The following is a 21,309-nucleotide window of genomic DNA, read 5'->3' as shown; positions in this document are numbered from 1 at the left end:
GGGAGCAGAAGCGTGACCTGTCGAGGATCTCACACTCTTTCTGAGGAAACGAGTGATGTCAGCTCCTAGTATTTCATATCTCCGTCATGTCCTCTATTGTTTAGCCCCTGTGTTTCCATTAATGCTGGGCTTTGGGACTGGATTGGACGCAAGTGGCACGGAAAAGCTTTCGGGGTGGAAAAGCCCGAGACCTGAACTCACATCCTGCTTTTGTTGGGACACTTTTTGGAATGTTGATGATTGTATAAATATTTGTTCAAAATTTCCTTTGAATTTTTTTGAAAACCGTGAGCATCTGCAGCTACAAGCAAAAATGGAAGGATGAGTCAACAAATAAACAATAGGAACCGGATCTAACACGTTTCCTAATGATAAATCACACATTTAAACTAGTTACCTTCAGTTGCAAAAGCAAAAGAAAATTCAAGCTTTCAGTTGTGTGGGGTCCAAACACTTGAGACTTGGATTTTTTTTCATAAAGCCATTTCATTATGCAGCAGTATGTTTCCACCCAAAGTTGTGAATTATGTTTCCATCCACAAATTGGAATATCGCATAAAACATTTGCAAATGAAGCACTGTTTCCATCCAGTGAGTCGAAGAGAACAAAATCGTCACTTCCTGATAAACTGGTGCTAAATATCACTAAGAAAAATAGGAGAAGCCACTGTATATAATAATTTTCGTATATATTTCTTGCATCTCAGAGTGTCCAGATGAAACTCAGTAAAGTGATATCTTGCTATTGGAGGCAGATGCTGCTGTTTGGGAACCCAGTCTTGTAAGGGTTCTGGGGGGTAATTATACCGAGCCACTTTGACGAAAGACTTTGCTCAGGCATTTCAGAACAACATGTGGTGCAAAAAGATCGGTCCGCTGGTTAGTCCGGATATGCCGTCCCATCTCGCAAAATCACATGATTTTTTTTGATGCGCATCGAGGAATTTATTTGGTAAATGAATTTCCATTGTAGTTTATGCTCATGTTCCGACTCAAACGAGCTCATGTGCTCTTTACGCACATTTTTAGAATTTATGCACATCTTGGCGTTTCCATCCAGCAGTTTTTAAGCGATATCCCAAAATGCACATAAAATAAGTGGATGGAAACATAGCTAGTGTCAGTATTGGTTAAAAAAATGAATGATGTACAGTTGTCTAATGATAGCTGGTCTCCAGGAATATGTCAATTTGTTTAATGAAATGCAGCGGACTAGTTGGCAAACTCTATTTTAGACCATCTTGTTCATCTAAAAGTGTTTCCAGAGCTGTGATACATCCTATTAATGATTCCATTGAGATAGTAAAAATACTTTTAGTGTTAAATAATGGGTGGAGATCATGGTGCTTACGTCATCAGTTTAAAGGGATAGTTCACTTTGAAATTAAATTTTGGTATGTTTTAGCTTACCTCAAGGGCATCCAAGATGTAGGTGCCTTTTTTTCCGCAGTAGTTTCAATTTTGATATGTTTAGGTCAAACCGTTCTTGTCTGTCAGTCATATAATGCAGGTCTATGGTCACTATCTCAAAGAGCATGCACAGAGTCCAAATTAAAACAATTCCCACTAGATGGGAATTGCACTAGAAATACACTAGATGTCGCCTTGGCTACGGCATTCGTTCCAATGAACTGCCGTAGCCAAGGCGACATCTAATGTATATATCTATTCACCAGTCTGCGTACACATCACACACTAGGAAGCGCGCGCGCCCTCAGATCACTTGGACGTGGCTGTGTACAAAAGGTAAAAACGATATAAATACTGTTCGTTTTCTCACACAAACCGCTCATTTCGTGTCTTAGGCCATCAATGTGTACTTACGATGGGGAATTGTTTAATTTGGACGATGTGGAATTGTTTTAATTTGGACTCTGTGCATGCTCTTTGAGATAGTGACCATAGACCTGAATTATATGACTGACAGACAAGAACGGTTTGACCTAAAAATATCAAAATTGAAACTACAAAGACACCTACATCTTGGATGCCCTTGAGGTAAGCTAAAACATACCAAAATTTAATTTCAAAGTGAACTATCCCTTTAAGACCCTCTGGTTCACCTGAACACCTGGAATGATCTTTATCAGTTACTGTGCTTTGCTCTGTGCTCATTAGCCCATCAAATGAGCCATTGGCTTTCAAACAATAGGATACAGTTCACACTGTTCTTGTTGACTTATTTAACAAAAGTTGCTTAACCCCCTATAGTGTACATAAACATTGCGGGTAATCCCCTTATTTAGAGCCTACCTATTGTCCAGAGAGGAGTGGGGGGTCCTTACCTAAGGGAACAGTCCCTCTCCCAGCCAGCGTGAATATGTTTACAGCCCCCATTTTTACATTTTTTTATGAAAAGTGAAATAAAATGAGTAGTTAACCGTAATGATTTTTCTCTCTGTCTCTGTCTTGACAACCAGGTGAACCAGGCCAATCAGTCCAACCCACTGGGTTCAGGACTGGGGTACCTAGAGCACATCTGCCAACTTATAGAGAAGATCGGTCAGCTACAGGAACACAACCTCAGACTACAGAAACAGATCTGTGGCCTGCAGAAGGATGGCCGAGTAATCAAGACTAAAGAGGTATCAATCGCCTGCCAGTGTTCATCTTTATAAGCTTGGCCCAGAGAATAAAAAAAGTGTAGATAAAGTTTTGAAAACACATCATACTTCTCAATTTGAAACTGGTTAAAGACATTGCTGTAGGTCTGGGTTTGAAAGATGACGTCTTGGAATTACAATTTGTTGCGGGTCAAAGCCCCATATTGATGCCTGGGGCAAAGGATTATTGATTCATACTGCGTCAATGTAAATCCAGCTCTTTTGAGTGGGGTTTAGGGGTTTTCAGTCATGACGGATAAAAGTGTATTTAATAAACAGAGCTGCTGGGTTCAGCCCTTTTCGACCCGCACACAGATGGGGTATTCGTTTCAAAGGACCTGATGTCCCCTCACATGGATTTCATTTGTTTTTATGCGTCCCATGTTGACATTATTCAGGACGAAAGTCTTTTCCTGTGTCTTTGTTTAGTGGGTCATTGAAAGAAGCTCTCTCAGTCATGCAATGCGTTTTGTTTGATGAAAAGCCTGAAAAGCAGATGAGTATTGATTTATACCTAACAAAAATTAATTTGCTAAACAAAATATGGTTAAAAAAATGGTAAACAGAAAGGTTTATGTCAGGTCACACTTTAGATTAGGGTCCAATTATCACTATTAACCAATTATTAACTATGACTTTTACCTCAATAAATTCTTTACTGCTTATTAATAGTTAGTAAGGTAGTTGTTAAGTTTTAGGTATTGGGTAGGATTATGGATGTAGAATATGGTCATGCAGAATAAGGCATTAATATGTGCTTTATAAGTACTAAACAGCCACTATCTTAGTAATATGCATGCTAATAAGCAACTAGTTAATAGTGAGAACTGGACCCGACACTAAAGTGTTACCTTATATCATTTAGCAGTTATTTACTGCAAAATGCCAACATGTGAATGAATTCTAGTAAATCATAAAGCTGTTCAGATTCAATTAAGTTAACAATGTGGAACCTATAAAAACTCAGCAAACGTGCTTGAACAAGAACATGTGCACCTGGCTTGAATGTTATCAGCCAAAAGCCACAGGAAAAACAGCACTTTTACAACGTTTTGTATAACGTTATGGATGTTTTTCTAACATGTCGGCCTTTGTTTTTCCCTTTGGATTTGTACCTCTCCTGAATTAGTAACATAACTCCAAAATATTGAGACCAGGAAGGGAGCTTGTCTTTGTTGAATGCGGATGCAAGTTAGAAAGCTGGGCGCAACCCCCAGTAATGGGATAAACTAACTCTTTCCCCGCACAACATTTGTAAAAAAAACGTTTGAGACCCCCAGAATATTTTGTTTTATGAAAATCTGAACATGCAATAAATCAAAAGAAAGAACAGAGGCTTTGCTTTAACACCCCCCCCCCCCCCCCCCAAAAAAAAACGTACAAACATTTCATACGGTAACGTTAGGCAGTTTTGATCAATATGTGTTTTAATGTTTGATGATCGAGTTAGTTAAAAAAAAAAAAAATGTAATGACTTTTTTACTTTTAATGAAAGTGACATGCTCAAATGCTCAAAATAATTAATTGGCTTGAATAAGGTAAACCTACATTAAAAAATTAGTTCAATCAAATTAACTTTTATGAGTATTTAGAAATTTATTTTTGTTTTGAGTTCACAAAACTGACATATTTTAAGTAATCTGAATTGTTCCATTGTTTTGAGTTTTATGAACTTGAGTCTTTTAATTTAGACAAACTTAAATTTAACTGAAACTGGGCTGGGATTTCTATTTTCCAGCATGGTTTGCCATGACACTCGTAAGGGAGAGTAAATGCTCAAATTAAGTGTTATATAATGTTTTTTGTGTAAGATTAATGTTAAGTGGGTGAGTTAGTAGTGTTTCATATTTTGCTATGCTAATTTAGATGTTTCTGTCTGGTTCTATCTGGTTTTTATTTCAAGTTAAGAGCCATTAAAATGTATAAGTACAAAATAAAAATCTGCCAGTTCTGCTTACTTAAACTTTTAATTTCTATAGAGGGGTCATTAAGCATGAACAAGCCTAGTACCGCCACAGATAAGCAATGCTTCTACCGTATAACAGTAAAAATATGGATTGCTGGGAAATTCCGCCAAAGGCAGGGAAATAGTTAAAAGGAAAAGAATTGAAAATGTCCCAAATTTATTCATGACATTCATTTATTTAGCTAATTATGTATTTTTTTATATTTTTTTAAATAAAATCAGTAAATCACGTTATCAAATCCTGTACAATACACAAATCCTTGTGTGCATAGTGCAATAGCCACTGAAACTGCTATAGGTTGAGAGAATACTTTCATTGTTGTGGCAGGTTTCAATATCACTTGGTGTTCTTGCTTTTTTCTATTATTGTACGTGATGGAGGATAAAAGCCATTTTTATAATTCCTAAGTGAAATTTGCTAACGTATTTAATATACCTTCCCCTTTGCCAGTCCTTCACCCCAGTCTCTTCTCTCTAGTCCTTTTCTAACAGACTAAAAGGCAGTGACAGTATATTGCGTAGATGTCTTCCTGACCTCTGGATGAGAACAGTTTTGTTCATGGTTTTTCAGAGAGTCAACTCTAAACTGGCTCTGTCAGGTCGGGCCCTGGGGCCAGAAAAGACTTTACATGGTCACAGTGAGTGAGCTCAGTGGGGAGCCTGCTCTTCAAAGTCATCAAAGAAAGCACGAGAGAAAGAGGGGCAAAAGAAAGGAGGACATTTTAAAAATGTTCTTTTTTACAGAAACCATGCATGCCTGCTTGCATGAAATATTTTTGCCTTAGTTTTAGGTTTGGGAATCAATTTTTCTCAGAACTGGTTCCAACTGGTCAAAAGACAAAAAGATCCAACACTGTCTCACGACTATTTTGATTTGTTGCAACTTCGTATTAATCCATAAAAACCACATGTGTACGTATTTGTACGATATGCTCTCCTCAGACTGAGGGGTAGGTTTAGGGATGGAGCTTCATAATTTTTTCATACAAATTATAAATTTTCACACGAATCGAACCAATTTTTTTCCTGTGAGATCGGGGGAAGATTTGAGTGTGTGTACGCCAAAATTCACGGCAACGTTCATATTTATAAAAATGGTCTTTGATGTGGAAAAGTGCTTAGTGTCACGTCAGGGTCTAAGCAGACATACACACTGTTCCTTGTGGCAGAGAGTCGGAGTACTGCAGGTATTTGGAAATCTAAGCAATTCTTGCTGCTCACCATTCTCAAATAAAGTATTTGGACGTTGACTAGTGCTCTTTTATACGTTAATGACATTAATTAGGGGCCGTTTACAAGACGAGATCTGAAACCATTCAGCTGTGCACTGATCATTTGCGATTCATAGATTTCACTTCTAGAAGAGACATATGCAGGTTTTTTCTCTGAATCACACATAAGCACATTTGAGAAATGATGGTAAGATCAAATGTAGGATGTTTTTTTTGCTCATTTTATAAATAAGGCCCCAGGTTGATGCAATTTAAACTTATGAAATATCTCTTTGAATCAGTCAAACAACTTGTTCACTCAGTGAAATGCTCTGTAGTAAAAGTAGTGGAATAGTCAAGGAATCAAAAATTTTTCAGTTGAATGTCTATTGTCAAATTCTTAATTCCTTAAAATTCCAAGAAGAAAAACTGTGACACATGAATAGTTTATGGACCACACGGTGTGATCTCCCTGGGTCTTCGATTCCCTGGGCTGTGTGTGTCTTTGGAGAACAAGCAACAGGCAGCAACATGCTGTTACACACATCAAAAGGCAGGGGAACTCCTGAAACGTGCCTCAGTCTCCACTATAATGGAGCAAGCTGTCTCGCCAGTCTCCTCTCTGGCTGTTTTACCCACCTACCCCTAAACCCACACAGGAAGCTTTCATATACTCATAAAAAGCATTCAGGACTCAAACAATATACAGTTACCACCATTGTAGTGTCACTTTACTCTCTTGTTAGTCCTACATGTTGATCTCTTCAGCTATCAGCCGTGACCAATCCGATCAAAAGATATGTTGAAGGATTTAGTATTTTGGTTTATGGGACATTTAAGGTGAATTCTTTCATCTTCAGTCCATGTTCAATGCTTATCTTTCTTTCTTCTCAAATACATCTAAAGATCTTTATGATGCATTGATACTTAAAGAGGAATCAGTGTTCAGCATGTCTTTGCTCTCAGTGCCAACAACAACAAAATCCTTAGCAAACGGATCCACTATGGCATCCTCACCTCATCAATCAGAAAGCGTTTACCGTGCAAATACAGATGTAATGGAAACAATAGGACAATCTTGGGTAAACAGATTTTGGGAAACATCTTATCTCTTACACGAAACACTGTCATGTGAATTTCAGAGGCTTAAAACTCAAACTCTTTTTTTTCTAAAAAGCATAGGTTCTTATATTGTGTATTAATATGCATACAGTAAGTCATATCTACTACACTGCACATCTGGTTTGGAAAAGAATGTGTAACTATAAGAAAGATTGGTGGAAATGACACCAGCAGATTTCAGCTGTTGAGGTGGTGCAAATGATGATGTGGGATACATGAGGAAAATGCTTAAAATAGTGACCCAGATTAAGACATTTCCCAAAGGAAAAGCAAAATCAGGGTCATTTTGATTTTGTCTCATGATTTAACTGTTGAGAGTGAATTTGAACTGTAGAGCAAGTTGAATGGACGTGTTTGAGGGCTTCAGTAATTTTACACTTGTATAAATCTAAACCAGATGTCTAATCTACGGGCCAAGTATGTGCTATCATCCTTGACCCATGGGCGTGAACATCAGCAAATTGAATTTAGATTTCATACAGTGAACTATTTTGAGTGCTCTTCTATCCCAAATGACCACATTTTAATTTAGTTTTGGAGCATTTTATCTATACAAAACAAAAGCTTTCCAAATGTGTACATTTACAATGTATGCATATGCATTCATAAATAGATGACTAACAAAATGAATAAATAAAATGGCCTCAATATTATATGTATGAGACAAATTCTCAATTTAAACTCTTTTTCAGGACTTTTTCATACATCACTGCAGCTGTGGAGCAGCCAGCTTGGCCTTCCAAGAGCTCAAGAGACACTTTCACAGTGATCACTACAGCCTAACAGCATCAAGCAGCACGCTGTCTGACCTGACCACAATCCCTGAGGTCACGCGCATCCCCCTCAGGACAGGCGTGAGAGGTCAGTGTGTAAACACACCTGGAGTCATACATACAGGGATAAGATTAATCTGTGTTTACATTGACAAATGCTGATGGTTGGTTTGAAAAAGCCATGGATGAAAGTTCAAAAATGTTTTGAAGTTTGAATATTCTAGAAGATTATGTAGATAGACAGACAGACTGATAGATCTATCTATCTATCTATCTATCTATCTATCTATCTATCTATCTATCTATCTATCTATCTATCTATCTATCTATCTATCTAGATAACCCCCTCTAAGTGTCCCACATATAAACCCTTGCTGTCCACGTAGCACTAAAGTCATGTTTTTCCTGGTTGCTTTCCTTCCATCTCATGTTCCATCAGGTGGGTGGGCAACCAAACATTAGTCTCTGGAGAAATGGGAAATGAACACTTTAGTGATAGGTGGAATTTCTGGAATTCCATATAGAGAGAAGAAGCACATCTCAGGGATTCTGGGAATTTTTGAGGGCGGGAAAACAGAGCTTATGTATGTTTCAGTATCTATATGCACCACACCCTTCAGAGGACATAGAGTTAAGTCATAGATCACAAATTCACAAGAGTACATAGTCATTTCCTCTCATAGAGAGAACTATTTACGAGCATGTTTTCTCCTGTACAGATGGTGAGATGGGCTGTCAACCTGCTCTTCCCGTTTGGAAAAGGGGTCTGAATCGAAGAAGCTACACAGAGGGAGAAGCCAAGTACCTGAGCGACAGCGCTGAGGTCCTCTCTGCTCCTCACAGACGGGTGAGGCAGTTGAATTTCAACACACTGAATCACTTTGACAAACACACATCTTTCAACACTCAGGGGAAATGGATTATGTTTGGTCAAGCCTCTCTGTCTCATGCATTGGTTTACTCATTAAATTACTCTCGATTGCGGTAGTTTAGTCAACAGAAAATGAAAATGAAGCTGCTCAGGAATGGAAGTAGAGCCAGTTGAAACTGTTAGTCACATTAGCGACAATTATTTAGATGACAAAGCATTCCACTTCAGGGATGTGGAAATTATGACATAAGAGGGATAGTTAAGCACAACTGTATATTTCATTAACTGATAAATCATGTTAATATTCCAAAGTACTAAAATCTGTTTTGTAACTTTAAAGAACTTAAAAAAAAAAAAAGCCACATGATGAATCAAAGTTAATCACAAGTAAATACTAATTATATAAAAGGTGCATGGGGTCATATACAAAAACACAAAACACCATCATGGTAACACACGACACTAAAAGGCTATAATGCAATAATAATTTAACAACACAAGATGTAACAAAACCCTAATTTATATAACTGATAACAAAAAAACTAAGAAGAACCATCAACTGTAAAGTGTCACACAGGTAATTCTGGGAATGTCAATTACAAAATGACTTGTTCTTTTATCACTACTACAAACTGTACATATATGACTGTGTAAAATTACATCAAATTTCCCATTAGATCCATTTCAGTTTTTCGCCATATATAAAGGAACTTACGTTTAACCAATTAACAGGTTTTAACTATAGAATTTTTACTGTTTAAAATAATTTTGTACCTTTGTGTGTCTGTAGTTGAGTGAGAACTATAGTTGGGGAAGAGTGAAGGAACTGGTGAAGAAGACTAAACTGAGGAACCAGAGCAGGCTGGGACTGTCTTCAGGCTCCTTGAAGAGATCATGTCCACAGCTTTACCGGTACTCCATCCCTGTTTTCATAATAATTCAGGAGTTTCGGATCATTAGCACTCAAAACAATGGTCAGATTTGATCTCCCTCTGAAGGCTCATTGAATGTTATTTTATAAATAAATAGAATATATATTATTTCTAAAAGCCTGATCAACATTATTTCACAGACAATTAGTTTTGATATTAAAAATGAATCAGAATGGAAATTAATTCAAGCTTTGCACACTGCCCTATTGTGTTGTTCCCATTTGGACTACAGTAGCTTCTAGGAAACTGCATCACAAACACAAGTAGTACTAATGGCTCTGCTCTTTTGATGTTATGTGACTCACTATGTGTCCGTGATGCAAGATAAGACTCTCATCACAACCGAACGCTGGTAAACTGCTGGGCGTCCTAATCTCATCTGAATGCTGCCTCCTCTTAAATACCTCAGCACTGGGCTCATGTGGTAGTCGGTGACTAGCACCACGTTGTATGAATGAGCAGAGAGCAGAACACTGATTAGGTATTGGAGTGGTTTTTATACTTTTCTAGTATTTTGATTTTTTTTTTTCTCATTTAAAGATAAGTTTAAGTTTTAATGATTACACTATAAAGCAATTTAAGCAGCAATATAATGCTTCATGGAAAATAAAGCGAAGATGATGAACAAACAACAAGGATGAACAAAAAATTAACATACAGTAAATACAAGTAAGAGTTGGTAGTTAGTCACCAGCAGCTCCAGACAAACAATGACCCTCAAAACTGTCCTGTTACTACAGCTAACATTACAACAACAGCATATCTTAGTTCTGTGAAACAGCATTGGCGTCCGTTTTCAGGTCTTCCCGCTTAGGTCTCTCCAGCGCTGCAAAGCTTTTCTAATATTAACACGGGTCCTAAAGCTCTTGCCTGATCAGAATACTTATTTTTCCAGTGATATTCCTCTGACCTTTTCTCTTTTGTAATGTCTCTCAGCCATCTCTCTTTCTACAGTCTTTCTTCAAATCTCCCTCTTGCTCTCTCTCTCTCTTTCAACAGCGTTTCTTATAAATCACTTACTGCACCTTTAATTCATGCTTAACTAATGCACACATGACCTCTAGTTCATGTATGACTCACAAAGAACTAAGCCATTCATTAATGATTGATTAATAGATTAAGTCTTATATTAATTGCTAATAATTAAATGTGTCATCAAAGATTAATTCTCTTTTAAACATTTAGTATTAACTAATAGTGAAAATTTGTGTAATTCTCAATGGGTCGAAGCCATGTATTTCAACTTTCAGCTGTCTGCAACGGGATACCATGAATAGCCCTTCATGAGTCATACATGAACTCATGATTATCTTTGCATTAGTTAAGCATGAACTAATACATATTAGTGCACCGGTATTGTTTCTGTTTTTAATTTTTCTAATTAGCTTTAGGCCTAATCTATTTTTATTTCAGTTTTACTAATTTTAGTAGGCTACTAAAACTTGAACTTATTTCAGTTAGTTGCCAAAGCAACATTTCTCATTTTTATTTAAGTTTAATTTCAGCTTTATATCAACAATGACTTTTCATAGTTTGTTAAAAATAACAACCCTGATTCAGTCACTATACTTGCTGTTAGTACATCTATAACTGCATTTTTCACAATGTTAATAAATCAGTTTATACTGCGACACTGATTGGTTAACCAAGGTGCTTATTGGTTTTCTGCAAGGCTAAAAGCTAGATCCAAGTTTGCTGACCAAATTGCAGCTCTATATCACTTTCTGAACTAATAACAGACACTTTATCTGTGACATAAGGAAGAGCGTTTTAGGGACGAACACCTTAAAAATGTCTTTTTCCTCTACAAAAGACATCTTGAATATCAACTTATTCCAAGCTAGCAGTGATCCCACACACAGGTTGGCACAGACTCAGATGAATAGTTCCAGGGCTGCAGTGTCAGGTTGGAGGTATGCTGGTGGGAGTAGGAGAATTCCCCATGTTTTTCACTAGATGAGATATGGGAGCTATGCTAAACGCACTCTCCTCCCGAGAGTAGATATTTTCTGAGGAATATCCATATGGACCGGTGATTCATACAATAAATACGCTTACTGTATTTTGACAGTATTTGTTTTTCTCATTTCGTAATATTCAGTGTGTTGCATAAGTGCAATGCAATTTGAAAAATTGGGTCAGACTGTCTTCCATTAGTTCAGACCAACTTAATGAGGCAATTCAAAACATATTTAAAATATTTGAAGTAGTTTCCCAATATTTGCCATGATAAGGAAAGCATACATCAAATTCAATCCCAAATGACTGCAAATGTGTCAGAATTTGATACGATTTAGATTGCTAAAATGGTTTCAATCTTCCCCACAGCCCAGATGTGATGTTAGCAGAGCGCCCCAGGACAAACAGAAACTCCATGATTGCTTTGGGCCATCAGAAGCTGGACTATCAGTGGCCACAGTAGTATTGATCAGGTAGGCCAAAAAACACATCATCTGCCAGTTCCTAGTGCAATAACTTGCAATAACATGAAGATCAAAAACTGACAATTTAATAATAACATGTATGACTAGTAAATAGACAAAATTTATCTTGAAGCAAGTCGCTTTGGATAAAAGTGTCTGCGAAATGCATAAATGTAAATGTAAAATATAGCTGCCACGCCAGCAGCAAAATTGTGTGGCCAAGCACATTAATGACATTGAGTACATCGCATTCCTCAGAAAAAAATTTAAGATTTTAATGCCAATTATTGCAAATGTTATAATTTTACCTTAAATAGCTGAGCAAAAAATTTAAATAGATATCATTTATGACATTCCAAACCCAAAATATCATCTTCAGAACACAAATGAAGATATTTTTTGAATTTGGTTTGGTTTTGGTTGAATCCAAGCCTTCTTAAAAACATTTATATGATGCTTTATATGATGAACAGATTTAATTTAGGCTTTTATTCACATATAAACACTGATCAGCACACATACAGCACATCAAATATGATAAATGGCATTTTAAAAAATCTCACTGGTTTAATGAGAAAATATTAAAAATATCTTCATTTGTGTTTCAAAGACAAAGTCTTATGGGTTTGGAATAACATAAATGATCACAGAATTTTCATTTTTGGATGAACTATCCCTTTAAATGAGTCATTAGAGGCAGTTTTCTATCAAGCGTTGCAGAGATATCGCTTAATTTCCTGTTTGTAAATGGCACTGTTGATTTCATTGCACTCTTACTTTTTTCAGCTTGGAGAGAGTTTCAACTTTTTAAATGATTGGGTCACAAAATTTGAGTAGTTGTAAAAAACAAAAAAACAAAAGTTAACAAATGACCCTAAAGGTCTGAATTGGTACCAAGTTGCTCATACTATTCGCCTTAATTAGTGAACCAAATTTCACAACTTTTCATCATACAGTTATTTATGGTCTGGCATGGACTCCCATAGTAGAGGAAGAAGAAATAGAGGTCAGAACAGAAACAATATAAAACAGAAACAACAAAGTGTTCAGTGCATGGTCCCCAGTGCTGTCCAGAGTGCAGAGGAGGGTTTGTGTTCCAGGTCAGTTGTTGTTTTAGCACTGTTTGGACAGTAAGGCTCTATCTCTCGGCAGTGTTGTTTCAGTACAACTGATATCACGCACACAGTGAATGAGCAGCATGTTAACTCTCAGCTTTTGTTTTCTCACCAGACATTGAGCAGATGGCCGGTGATGGGGCAGCTTTTCCAAAAAGCAAAAGGACAAAGTGATGGTTTTTGCAGTTTGCAGGTTATTCCAGACTGAGAAACAAAATGGGAGAGAATGCACAAGAAAAAGATGAACAGGATTTGAGTAATGAGAGAAAAATACTGGTATTGTGTGTACTGTATATAATACTAGGTGAGATGTGTATATGTTAATGCAAGTGTTAAGTTGTTGATGGAACCTGTTGATGGAGCTTGTTTGAGTGACGTGACATTTCTATAAAGCACTCATTAGATTTGTCAGCTAATGAGGTACTATTAAAGACTATATAAACGTGGAAAGATGCTTTACAGAAAGCGATTTCCAAAAAAGGGAATTACAGTAAATTCTTAATATAGTCTAATGTAAATTTCTGTCTGGGACAATTTACCAGACACTGTCCTAATTGTAAAATACTTGAAATACACCCAATTTATAACAAATGTTGAACACGCATGCTATAAATTTACATACATTCTTTTGTACCACAATTATAAGAATTGCCATGTGTAAGTGTGTATATACAGACATAACAAATATGCATGTATGTATCCATGATGCATGGATCATACAGTATGTGTGGATGAGAGTGGAAGAGGGGCGCTCCCACGTGAATTCCTCCATCTACAGACATATATCAATGTGATGATGGGGCTTATGATAACATGTAAATTACTTATGGCAGTTCTGTACGCTGCTCGCCTGTCTGATGTTATATAATGTGTGCGGCCTTTCGCCTCCCTCAAAATGAAGCAATGCCCAGAGTATGAACCTGAAATATCATCCTAAACTATGAATTAACAAGTGCTTCCTATGTGCTTGCCAAATTTCAGTCCAAAGACATAAATGGTTAATTAAACTGAATAAAATGCAATATACAGTGAACTAACCAAACCGAGCTGGATTAAAGCAGTATTACATACTGTAAATCATACTGTCACTATCAGAACTCCTTTAAAAAAATTATTTCAGAAACCCAAAACGTTATGCGCAGTCATAGTAAGTTAATTTAAGTTAGATAAGTGCTGCTAATCATAAACAACAGAAGAAATAATGACAGTAAAAATGTAAAAAAGTTTGAAAATAGCTCAAATAAATAGATAAAATACAATAAAAAAAAGTTGGAAAAGTTCAATGGTCATAAACTTTACTGAAGTTATTAGTGGACCTCAGGGGCAATAATGAAAATAAAAAGTTATGAAGAGTGCAACAGTGCCCACGCTCTTTTTCAGCGGCGCTGGTTCTGGAAGAGTTTTTTCCCCCCACAAATTTTTTTCCCATTGGGATTTTGTCTTTCTTAAAGAGTTATATGCCATGAACCAAGCTAATCAGCTACGAGCTGAATCACAACACTACAAACTTTGATTTTACGCAAAAAAGTTTTTGAAAATTGGACAAAAAGACAAAAGGTACAAGACTGTGTGCTTAACAGCTTTAGTGAGGGAAAGAACTACAATCCCACGAAGCACTGCGAACAGCATAATCAAATTAAAAATGATGGAGAAATATAAAAATCATTTACTAATGTTTATTTTATATATAAAAGCTATATATTTTGAATTAATTGTAAAATATTGTATGTATGATCGCTATTGTATATATATATATATATATATATACACACACACAAACATTTAAGTATTTTGAGAGTGTAGAGTGATTCTCTGTGTCCAAAATCGAATACTTCCCTACTATAGTATGCGAAAAACATTACGACAAAAGAGTACTGTATGTCAGAAACATAGTCTTTGAAAAGCAGTAGGCGAAATGTCCACGGATGACCTACCGTACTACTTCCGCCGACACTCTGAAGTGCGCATTCAATGGGCACTTTACCAGTAACAACATGGCGGATGTAGTACATCTGAATTGACTGGATTATGCCATTCGCAGTGCTTCATGAGAGTGGGTGGAGTTAAAAAGCTATTTTGGCGAGGTGTGCTTTTTTTGACTCTCCAACTGGTGTAATATTCTGTATAGCAACAATGAGTAATAATGTAGTTTTTCACCAGGAATTCTGCTGTTAAACACTTATTTTACAAATAAGATGAAATAATGCGGGCTGACGGCTTCAGGAGAAGCAAATACCATGGATTAACAAACTCGTAGCTTAGACTAGGTCTGTCTTAAAGGGTTTATAATTTATCATTCAAAATCAATTTCCCAAAGGAGAAAATGAATGGAGTACTTCCAGAACCCAACTGTTGCACTCTAAAGTTAATCCACAGTGAAAACAGTCAGGTATACTGGACAACATTAGGTTAAGCTCCGAAAGTGAGCATTAAGTGTTTGACTGTCTTTGTTGACAGCTGGGTGAGTGAGGTACTAAAATACTGATGTCTAGATAAGGTCTAGCTGTTTTGCAGACCACTTGCAGCCTTCCGTGTGAAAGATGAAACACATTTTCTAATCAAACTTTTGTAACATGATATTGTTCTGGCCAGAAAAGTGTATTAAAGCATGTAGTACTGTCTTTTGATGTACGCTTGACCTATCGTTTCAGTCACTGTTCTGAGTAATGGTGTTGATCTGTGTATAAAAATGAATGAGAGCTGATGTATGGCAGAATTCTTTGTCTGTTAGGGAAAGATTATATGATGACGAGCGATTTGTACTCATCTTGTGTATTGTAGTGTACCAAATGGACAGAATAATTCATTATGCATATTGCATTGTTATTCAAATGTATTTTTTAATAAATAAGATATTTCTAAATAACATAATTTGGTTTACATTTCTTTCATCATGTACTGATGTACTGTACTGCACTTAAAAAATAGACCTTATAGTCATATACTGTACACACTCTGATTCTTACAAAGCCCAAAAGGGAAATGATGATGTAAAATAAAATTAGATCGAAGAGAATACTCAATTTCTTGGTGAATAGCAAAAGATTTGTGAGAGAACCGAAACACACTGAAATATGATTTTTCCACCCATCTCATATCCCCCTCCCCCCTATTTTGTCATAGTTCAAAATAAAATTAACAAAATATAAAAATGAAATTTGATAATGACTTAGATCAAAATGTTGGGAGGTACACCTTTCAATGTCAATATTTAGACTATAAGATATGCAGTGACTACAGGATCAGGTGAGAAAACATCAGAATCCAGGTCATGAGGTCATTGGCAGAATGACAGCAAATATAAGCATTACTCTCAGTATGAAGAATCTCAGATTTCTCTCACTTAAAGGGTTAGTTCACCCAAAAATGAAAACTCTGTCAGTAATTACTCACCCTCATGTTGTTCCAACCCTGTAAGACTTTCGTTCATCTTCGGAACACAAACTAAGATATTTTTGCTGAAATCTGAGAACTGGCTCACTCCTCCATAGGCTGCTAGGTAATTGATATCTGCCAGTCCAGAAAAGTTAGTAAAGACATTATTAAAATAGTCCAAGTGACTACAGTGGCTCAACCTTAAGTTTATCAAGTGACGAGATTTTTTTTTTTTACTATTCATTTTCTTCTGTGTGGGCCTCTGAGTGAGTTCACGTAGTGTAACAGCGCAGCACTTCTGGGTTGTACGTCAGAACGTAGGCTCACTATTGGCCAGCATCACACACATGACCAGCGTCGGCCAATAGTGAGCCTACGTTCTGACGTGCAACCCAGAAGTGCTGCGCTGTTACACTACATCAACAGCTTAGGAGAATGACATGGAAGAGAAGAGATGGTTGAATTAAGTCGTTATTTTTGTTGTTTTTTGCGCACAAAAAGTATTCTCGTCGCTTGATAAACTTAAGGTTGAGCCACTGTAGTCACTTGGACTATTTTAAACATTGTCTTCTTTACTAACTTTTCTGGGCTGGCAGATTTCAATTACCTAGAAGCCTATGAAGGAGTGAGACAGCTCTCAGATTTCATCAAACATATCTTAATTTGTGTTCCGAATATGAACGAAGATGAAGTCTTACGGGGTTGGAACAACATGAGGGTGAGTAATTACTGACATAATTTTCATTTTTGGGTGAACTAACCCTTTAATACAGATGATAGCGGAGTTCAAGCGGTTGCTGCACAAACAGAACAGCTTTAAATAAACGGTCTAATGTGATTTTCCCCACCACAGTAAACAATAAATGTAAAATCATAGCATATGTGGGACTTATGAAGTCATAGACTCTATAAGTGTGCACCACACTCGTAAAAATGTACTATAAAATCTCAACACTTGAGAGTCAAGCTGTTTATCAGCATGGCAAAGTTGAGCACACTTGATATTAGTGCCTCCATCTGGTAGATAGTGGAGATGCATGAGTAAAAGTCAGTCAACTCTAGTCATTGTGTGGCAATGGTTAAAAGCACCAGAGGGATATGAATGAATTGTAGCATTGAAGTAAATACTAAATATATATTAGTAGTAATAATAGCAACAGTCTCTAGAACATTTTATGAGCTAGGCCATATTACTAACACCACATTTTCTAACCTTTCTTACCGTAATTTCCAACCAGGAATAGAACAAATTGCGGTAACAAAAGCATGATACAGCACATTTTAATTGAATTCTCCAGAAATACAACAAAATTGTTGACAATTGATGTATTTGGGGCAGTCTATAGAACATTTTATGAGAGCTGAGAGACTTGTTGAACATAAGAGCCCTCTTTTTGTACCCTCAGAGGTTCAGGAAGGCCGGTGTAGCTGCACACATTCCAGCAACTCCCAACACAATGGAGTCATAAAATATGTCATACCCACCCTCTGCATCTACAGATACCACAGAAACAGACGAATGAATCTGGGAAATATAAAGTGGATGTGTGCCAGTGACTGATGATTTACAGAAATGCATACTTGTGCTCCAGTGGGGCGACACCGGGGTAAGCATTATTATTATTTTATGCCTTTTTTTGTGTAGTTTAATACAGAGAACATACAAAAGTGGGTCAGTGCAGGTGAAAAAGCCAAACAGGAAAAGGACTGATCTATGTTTAAAAAGGAGTCCATGACAAAACTGCGATAAATGTTAGTCTTGCAGTATAACAAAATATTACGCATATTTGCATTGTGAAACGCACTATACAGTTATCATAATAGTGATGCCTTACTAAATGCCTAAAATTAATAATTATAATCACACTGTTGTGTATGTTGTGAGTCATAATTACCACAACTAAAATAGATTCCGATTTGCTGTTTTGAAATATACAAAAAAGGAAAGTGTTTAATTTATAAAAAATAAACTTATAACAACACTGCAGTCAGATCTGGAATATCCTAAAGGAGGTGGATGTTCCCCCATCCAGGGCACACAGATTTTTTATATCTGTCTAGAGAATAATTTCCTCCTGTGCAGGAGATTGTGATTTGCTCATTGAGCAGAACTGAGTCATACTGAGATTAATACACTACTGATTGGCAGAATAGTAGAAAGAGGACATACTTGATGTATCGCTATGACAACAGCTCAACCCCTGCCTCTTGGCATTTCCTCAAGTATGGCTGGCCAGTTGGATGAGATCTCCACTAATGTCACAAAGCATATCCCACTTCAGGCCACCACTGTCCTGAACACACACACACACACACACACACACACACACACACACACACACACACACACACACACACACACACACACACACACACACACACACACACACACACACACACACACACACACACACACACAACCAACGCAAACACACACAGACTGCTTTGGCATTTCATTGAGGAAGCAAATAAGGTTTTTCCTTGTAGCAACGATTTCCAGACATATCCACAGAGAACGTGTTGAGATCAGAATGAAATCCTTATTATGTAATGGGTCAATTATTCTGTGACACAAATTTATTTGTCGGTTCCGGTTTCTTCCGGTTCGTCAAACTTTCTTGATACTATACTGTCCTATCATAATAAAAGGCAAAAAAATATATTCTTTAAACTGATGCAAGTTAAGCTTCGGCGGATTTCGACGGCTGAACTATTTGCCGTCGAATTCTGTTCCCCCTATGTTTCTTACACAATGAGGTTCTAATATTTATAACATTGCTGCTAATTACTAAACCCAATAGCCTAGTGGTCAGTATGTACTCTGTAATTACATGAATTGCTTTTCAGCATATTGCGACCCGATTTCAAGTCCCGATTCGTCAAACTTTCTTGATACTATACTGTCCTGCATTTATGTAATGGCATTTTTTAAGCCATTACATAAACACCTCTCACATTGGAAGTGGGGGAACGGATTCCGACAGCTGTTTTTTTGCCGTCGGTTTCTGTTCCCCCCATATTTCTGACACACTGAGGTTCTAATATTTAATGAGGTTCTAATATTTATCAAATTGCAAACAAATACTAGCCTCAATAGCCTAGTGGTCAGTGCCCTGACAATATTATTTTTTTAGCTTTGGGCGACCAGAGTTCAAGTACCGATTCGTCAAACTTTCTTGATACTATACTGTCCTATCATAATAAAAGGCAAAAAAATATATTCTTTAAACTGATGTAAGTCAAGCTTCATCCACACACAAAAATAAAATCAGCATTTTTTAAGCCATTACATCAACACCTCTTATAATGGGAGTGGGGGAACGGATTCCGACAGCTGTTTTTTTGCCGTCGGTTTCTGTTCCCCCCATATTTCTGACACACTGAGGTTCTAATATTTATAACATTGCTGCTAATTACTAAACCCAATAGCCTAGTGGTCAGTATACTCTGAAATGTCATGAATTGCTTTTCAGCTTATTGCGACCCGAATTCAAGTCCCGGTTCGTCAAACTTTCTTGATACTATACTGTCCTATCATAATAAAAGGCAAAAAAAATAAAAAATTCTTTAAACTGATGCAAGTTATGCTTCATCCACACACAAAAATAAAATCAGCATTTTTTAAGCCATTACATCAACACCTCTCATAATGGGAGTGGGGGAACGGTTTCCGACAGCTGTTTTTTTGCCGTCGGTTTCTGTTCCCCCCATATTTCTGACACACTGAGGTTCTAATATTTATCAAATTGATGCTGTTTAATATCCATCCACACACAGAATAGAATAAGCTTATTTTAAGCCGATACATCAACATCTCTCATCATTGGGGTGGGGGAACGGATTTCGACAGCTGAACTATTTGCCGTCGAATTCTGTTCCCCCTATGTTTCTTACACAATGAGGTTCTAATATTTATAACATTGCTGTTAATAACTAAACCCAATAGCCTAGTGGTCAGTATGTTCTCTTTAATTACATGAATTGCTTTTCAACTTATTGCGACTCGATTTCAAGTCCCGTTTCGTCAAACTTTCTTGATACTATACCGTCCTATCATAATAAAAGGCAAAAAAAAATTCTTTAAAGTTATGCAAGTTAAGCTCCATCCACACACAAAAATAAAATCAGCATTTTTTAAGCCATTACTTCAACACCTCTCATAATGGGAGTGGGGGAACAGATTCCGACAGCTGTTTTTTTGCCGTCGGTTTCTGTTCCCCCCATATTTCTGACACACTGAGGTTCTAATATTTATCAAATTAATGCTGTTTAATATCCATCCACACACAGAATAGAATAAGCATATTTTAAGCCGATACATCAACATCTCTCATCATTGGGGTGGGGGAACGGATTTTGACAGCTGAACTATTTGCTGTCGAATTCTGTTCCCCCTATGTTTCTTACACAATGAGGTTCTAATATTTATTACATTGCTGTTAATAACTAAACCCAATAGCCTAGTGGTCAGTATGTACTCTGTAATTACATGAATTGCTTTTCAGCTTATTGCGACCCGATTTAAAGTCCCGTTTCGTCAAACTTTCTTGATACTATCCTGACCTATCATAATAAAAAAAAATAAAAAAAATTCTTTAAACTGATGCAAGTTAAGCTCCATCCACACACAAAAATAAAATCAGCATTTTTTAAGCCATTACATCAACACCTCTCATAATGGGAGTGGGGGAACGGATTCCGACAGCTGTTTTTTTGCCGTCGGTTTCTGTTCCCCCCATATTTCTGACACACTGAGGTTCTAATATTTATCAAATTGATGCTGTTTAATATCCATCCACACACAGAATAGAATAAGCATATTTTAAGCCGATACATCAACATCTCTCATCATTGGGGTGGGGGAACGGATTTCGACAGCTGAACTCTTTGCTGTCGGATTCTTTTCCCCCTATGTTTA

At 36.8% G+C, this 21,309-nt stretch overlaps 1 protein-coding gene and 1 long non-coding RNA gene across 2 annotated transcripts in view; one reads left to right on the top strand and one right to left on the bottom strand.

Moving 5' to 3' along the window:
- Window positions 1–15,887, top strand: part of LOC307149446 (uncharacterized protein) — a 29,854-nt gene extending 13,967 nt beyond the window's left edge. The window contains exons 3-8 of the mRNA XM_079855793.1: window positions 2,421–2,585; window positions 7,595–7,763; window positions 8,395–8,522; window positions 9,337–9,458; window positions 11,807–11,910; window positions 13,132–15,887. Coding sequence (XP_079711919.1) covers window positions 2,421–2,585; window positions 7,595–7,763; window positions 8,395–8,522; window positions 9,337–9,458; window positions 11,807–11,900 — 678 coding nt within the window. The 3' untranslated portion in view covers window positions 11,901–11,910; window positions 13,132–15,887. The remainder of the gene's footprint in view (window positions 1–2,420; window positions 2,586–7,594; window positions 7,764–8,394; window positions 8,523–9,336; window positions 9,459–11,806; window positions 11,911–13,131) is intronic.
- LOC307149447 lies at window positions 9,390–10,466 on the bottom strand. Its single transcript, XR_013819563.1, has 3 exons — window positions 10,137–10,466; window positions 9,784–9,913; window positions 9,390–9,469 (listed from the first exon to the last, which is right to left on the bottom strand). It is a non-coding gene; the product is annotated as an uncharacterized lncRNA (long non-coding RNA).
- Window positions 15,888–21,309: the final 5,422 nt, after the last annotated feature.

Source organism: Squalius cephalus (genome assembly GCF_949319135.1).
Source record: "Squalius cephalus genome assembly, chromosome: 21".
NCBI classification, from domain to species: domain Eukaryota; kingdom Metazoa; phylum Chordata; class Actinopteri; order Cypriniformes; family Leuciscidae; genus Squalius; species Squalius cephalus.
Note: the sequence above shows the minus strand (reverse complement) of the source record. Positions and strands in the feature narration are given on the sequence as shown.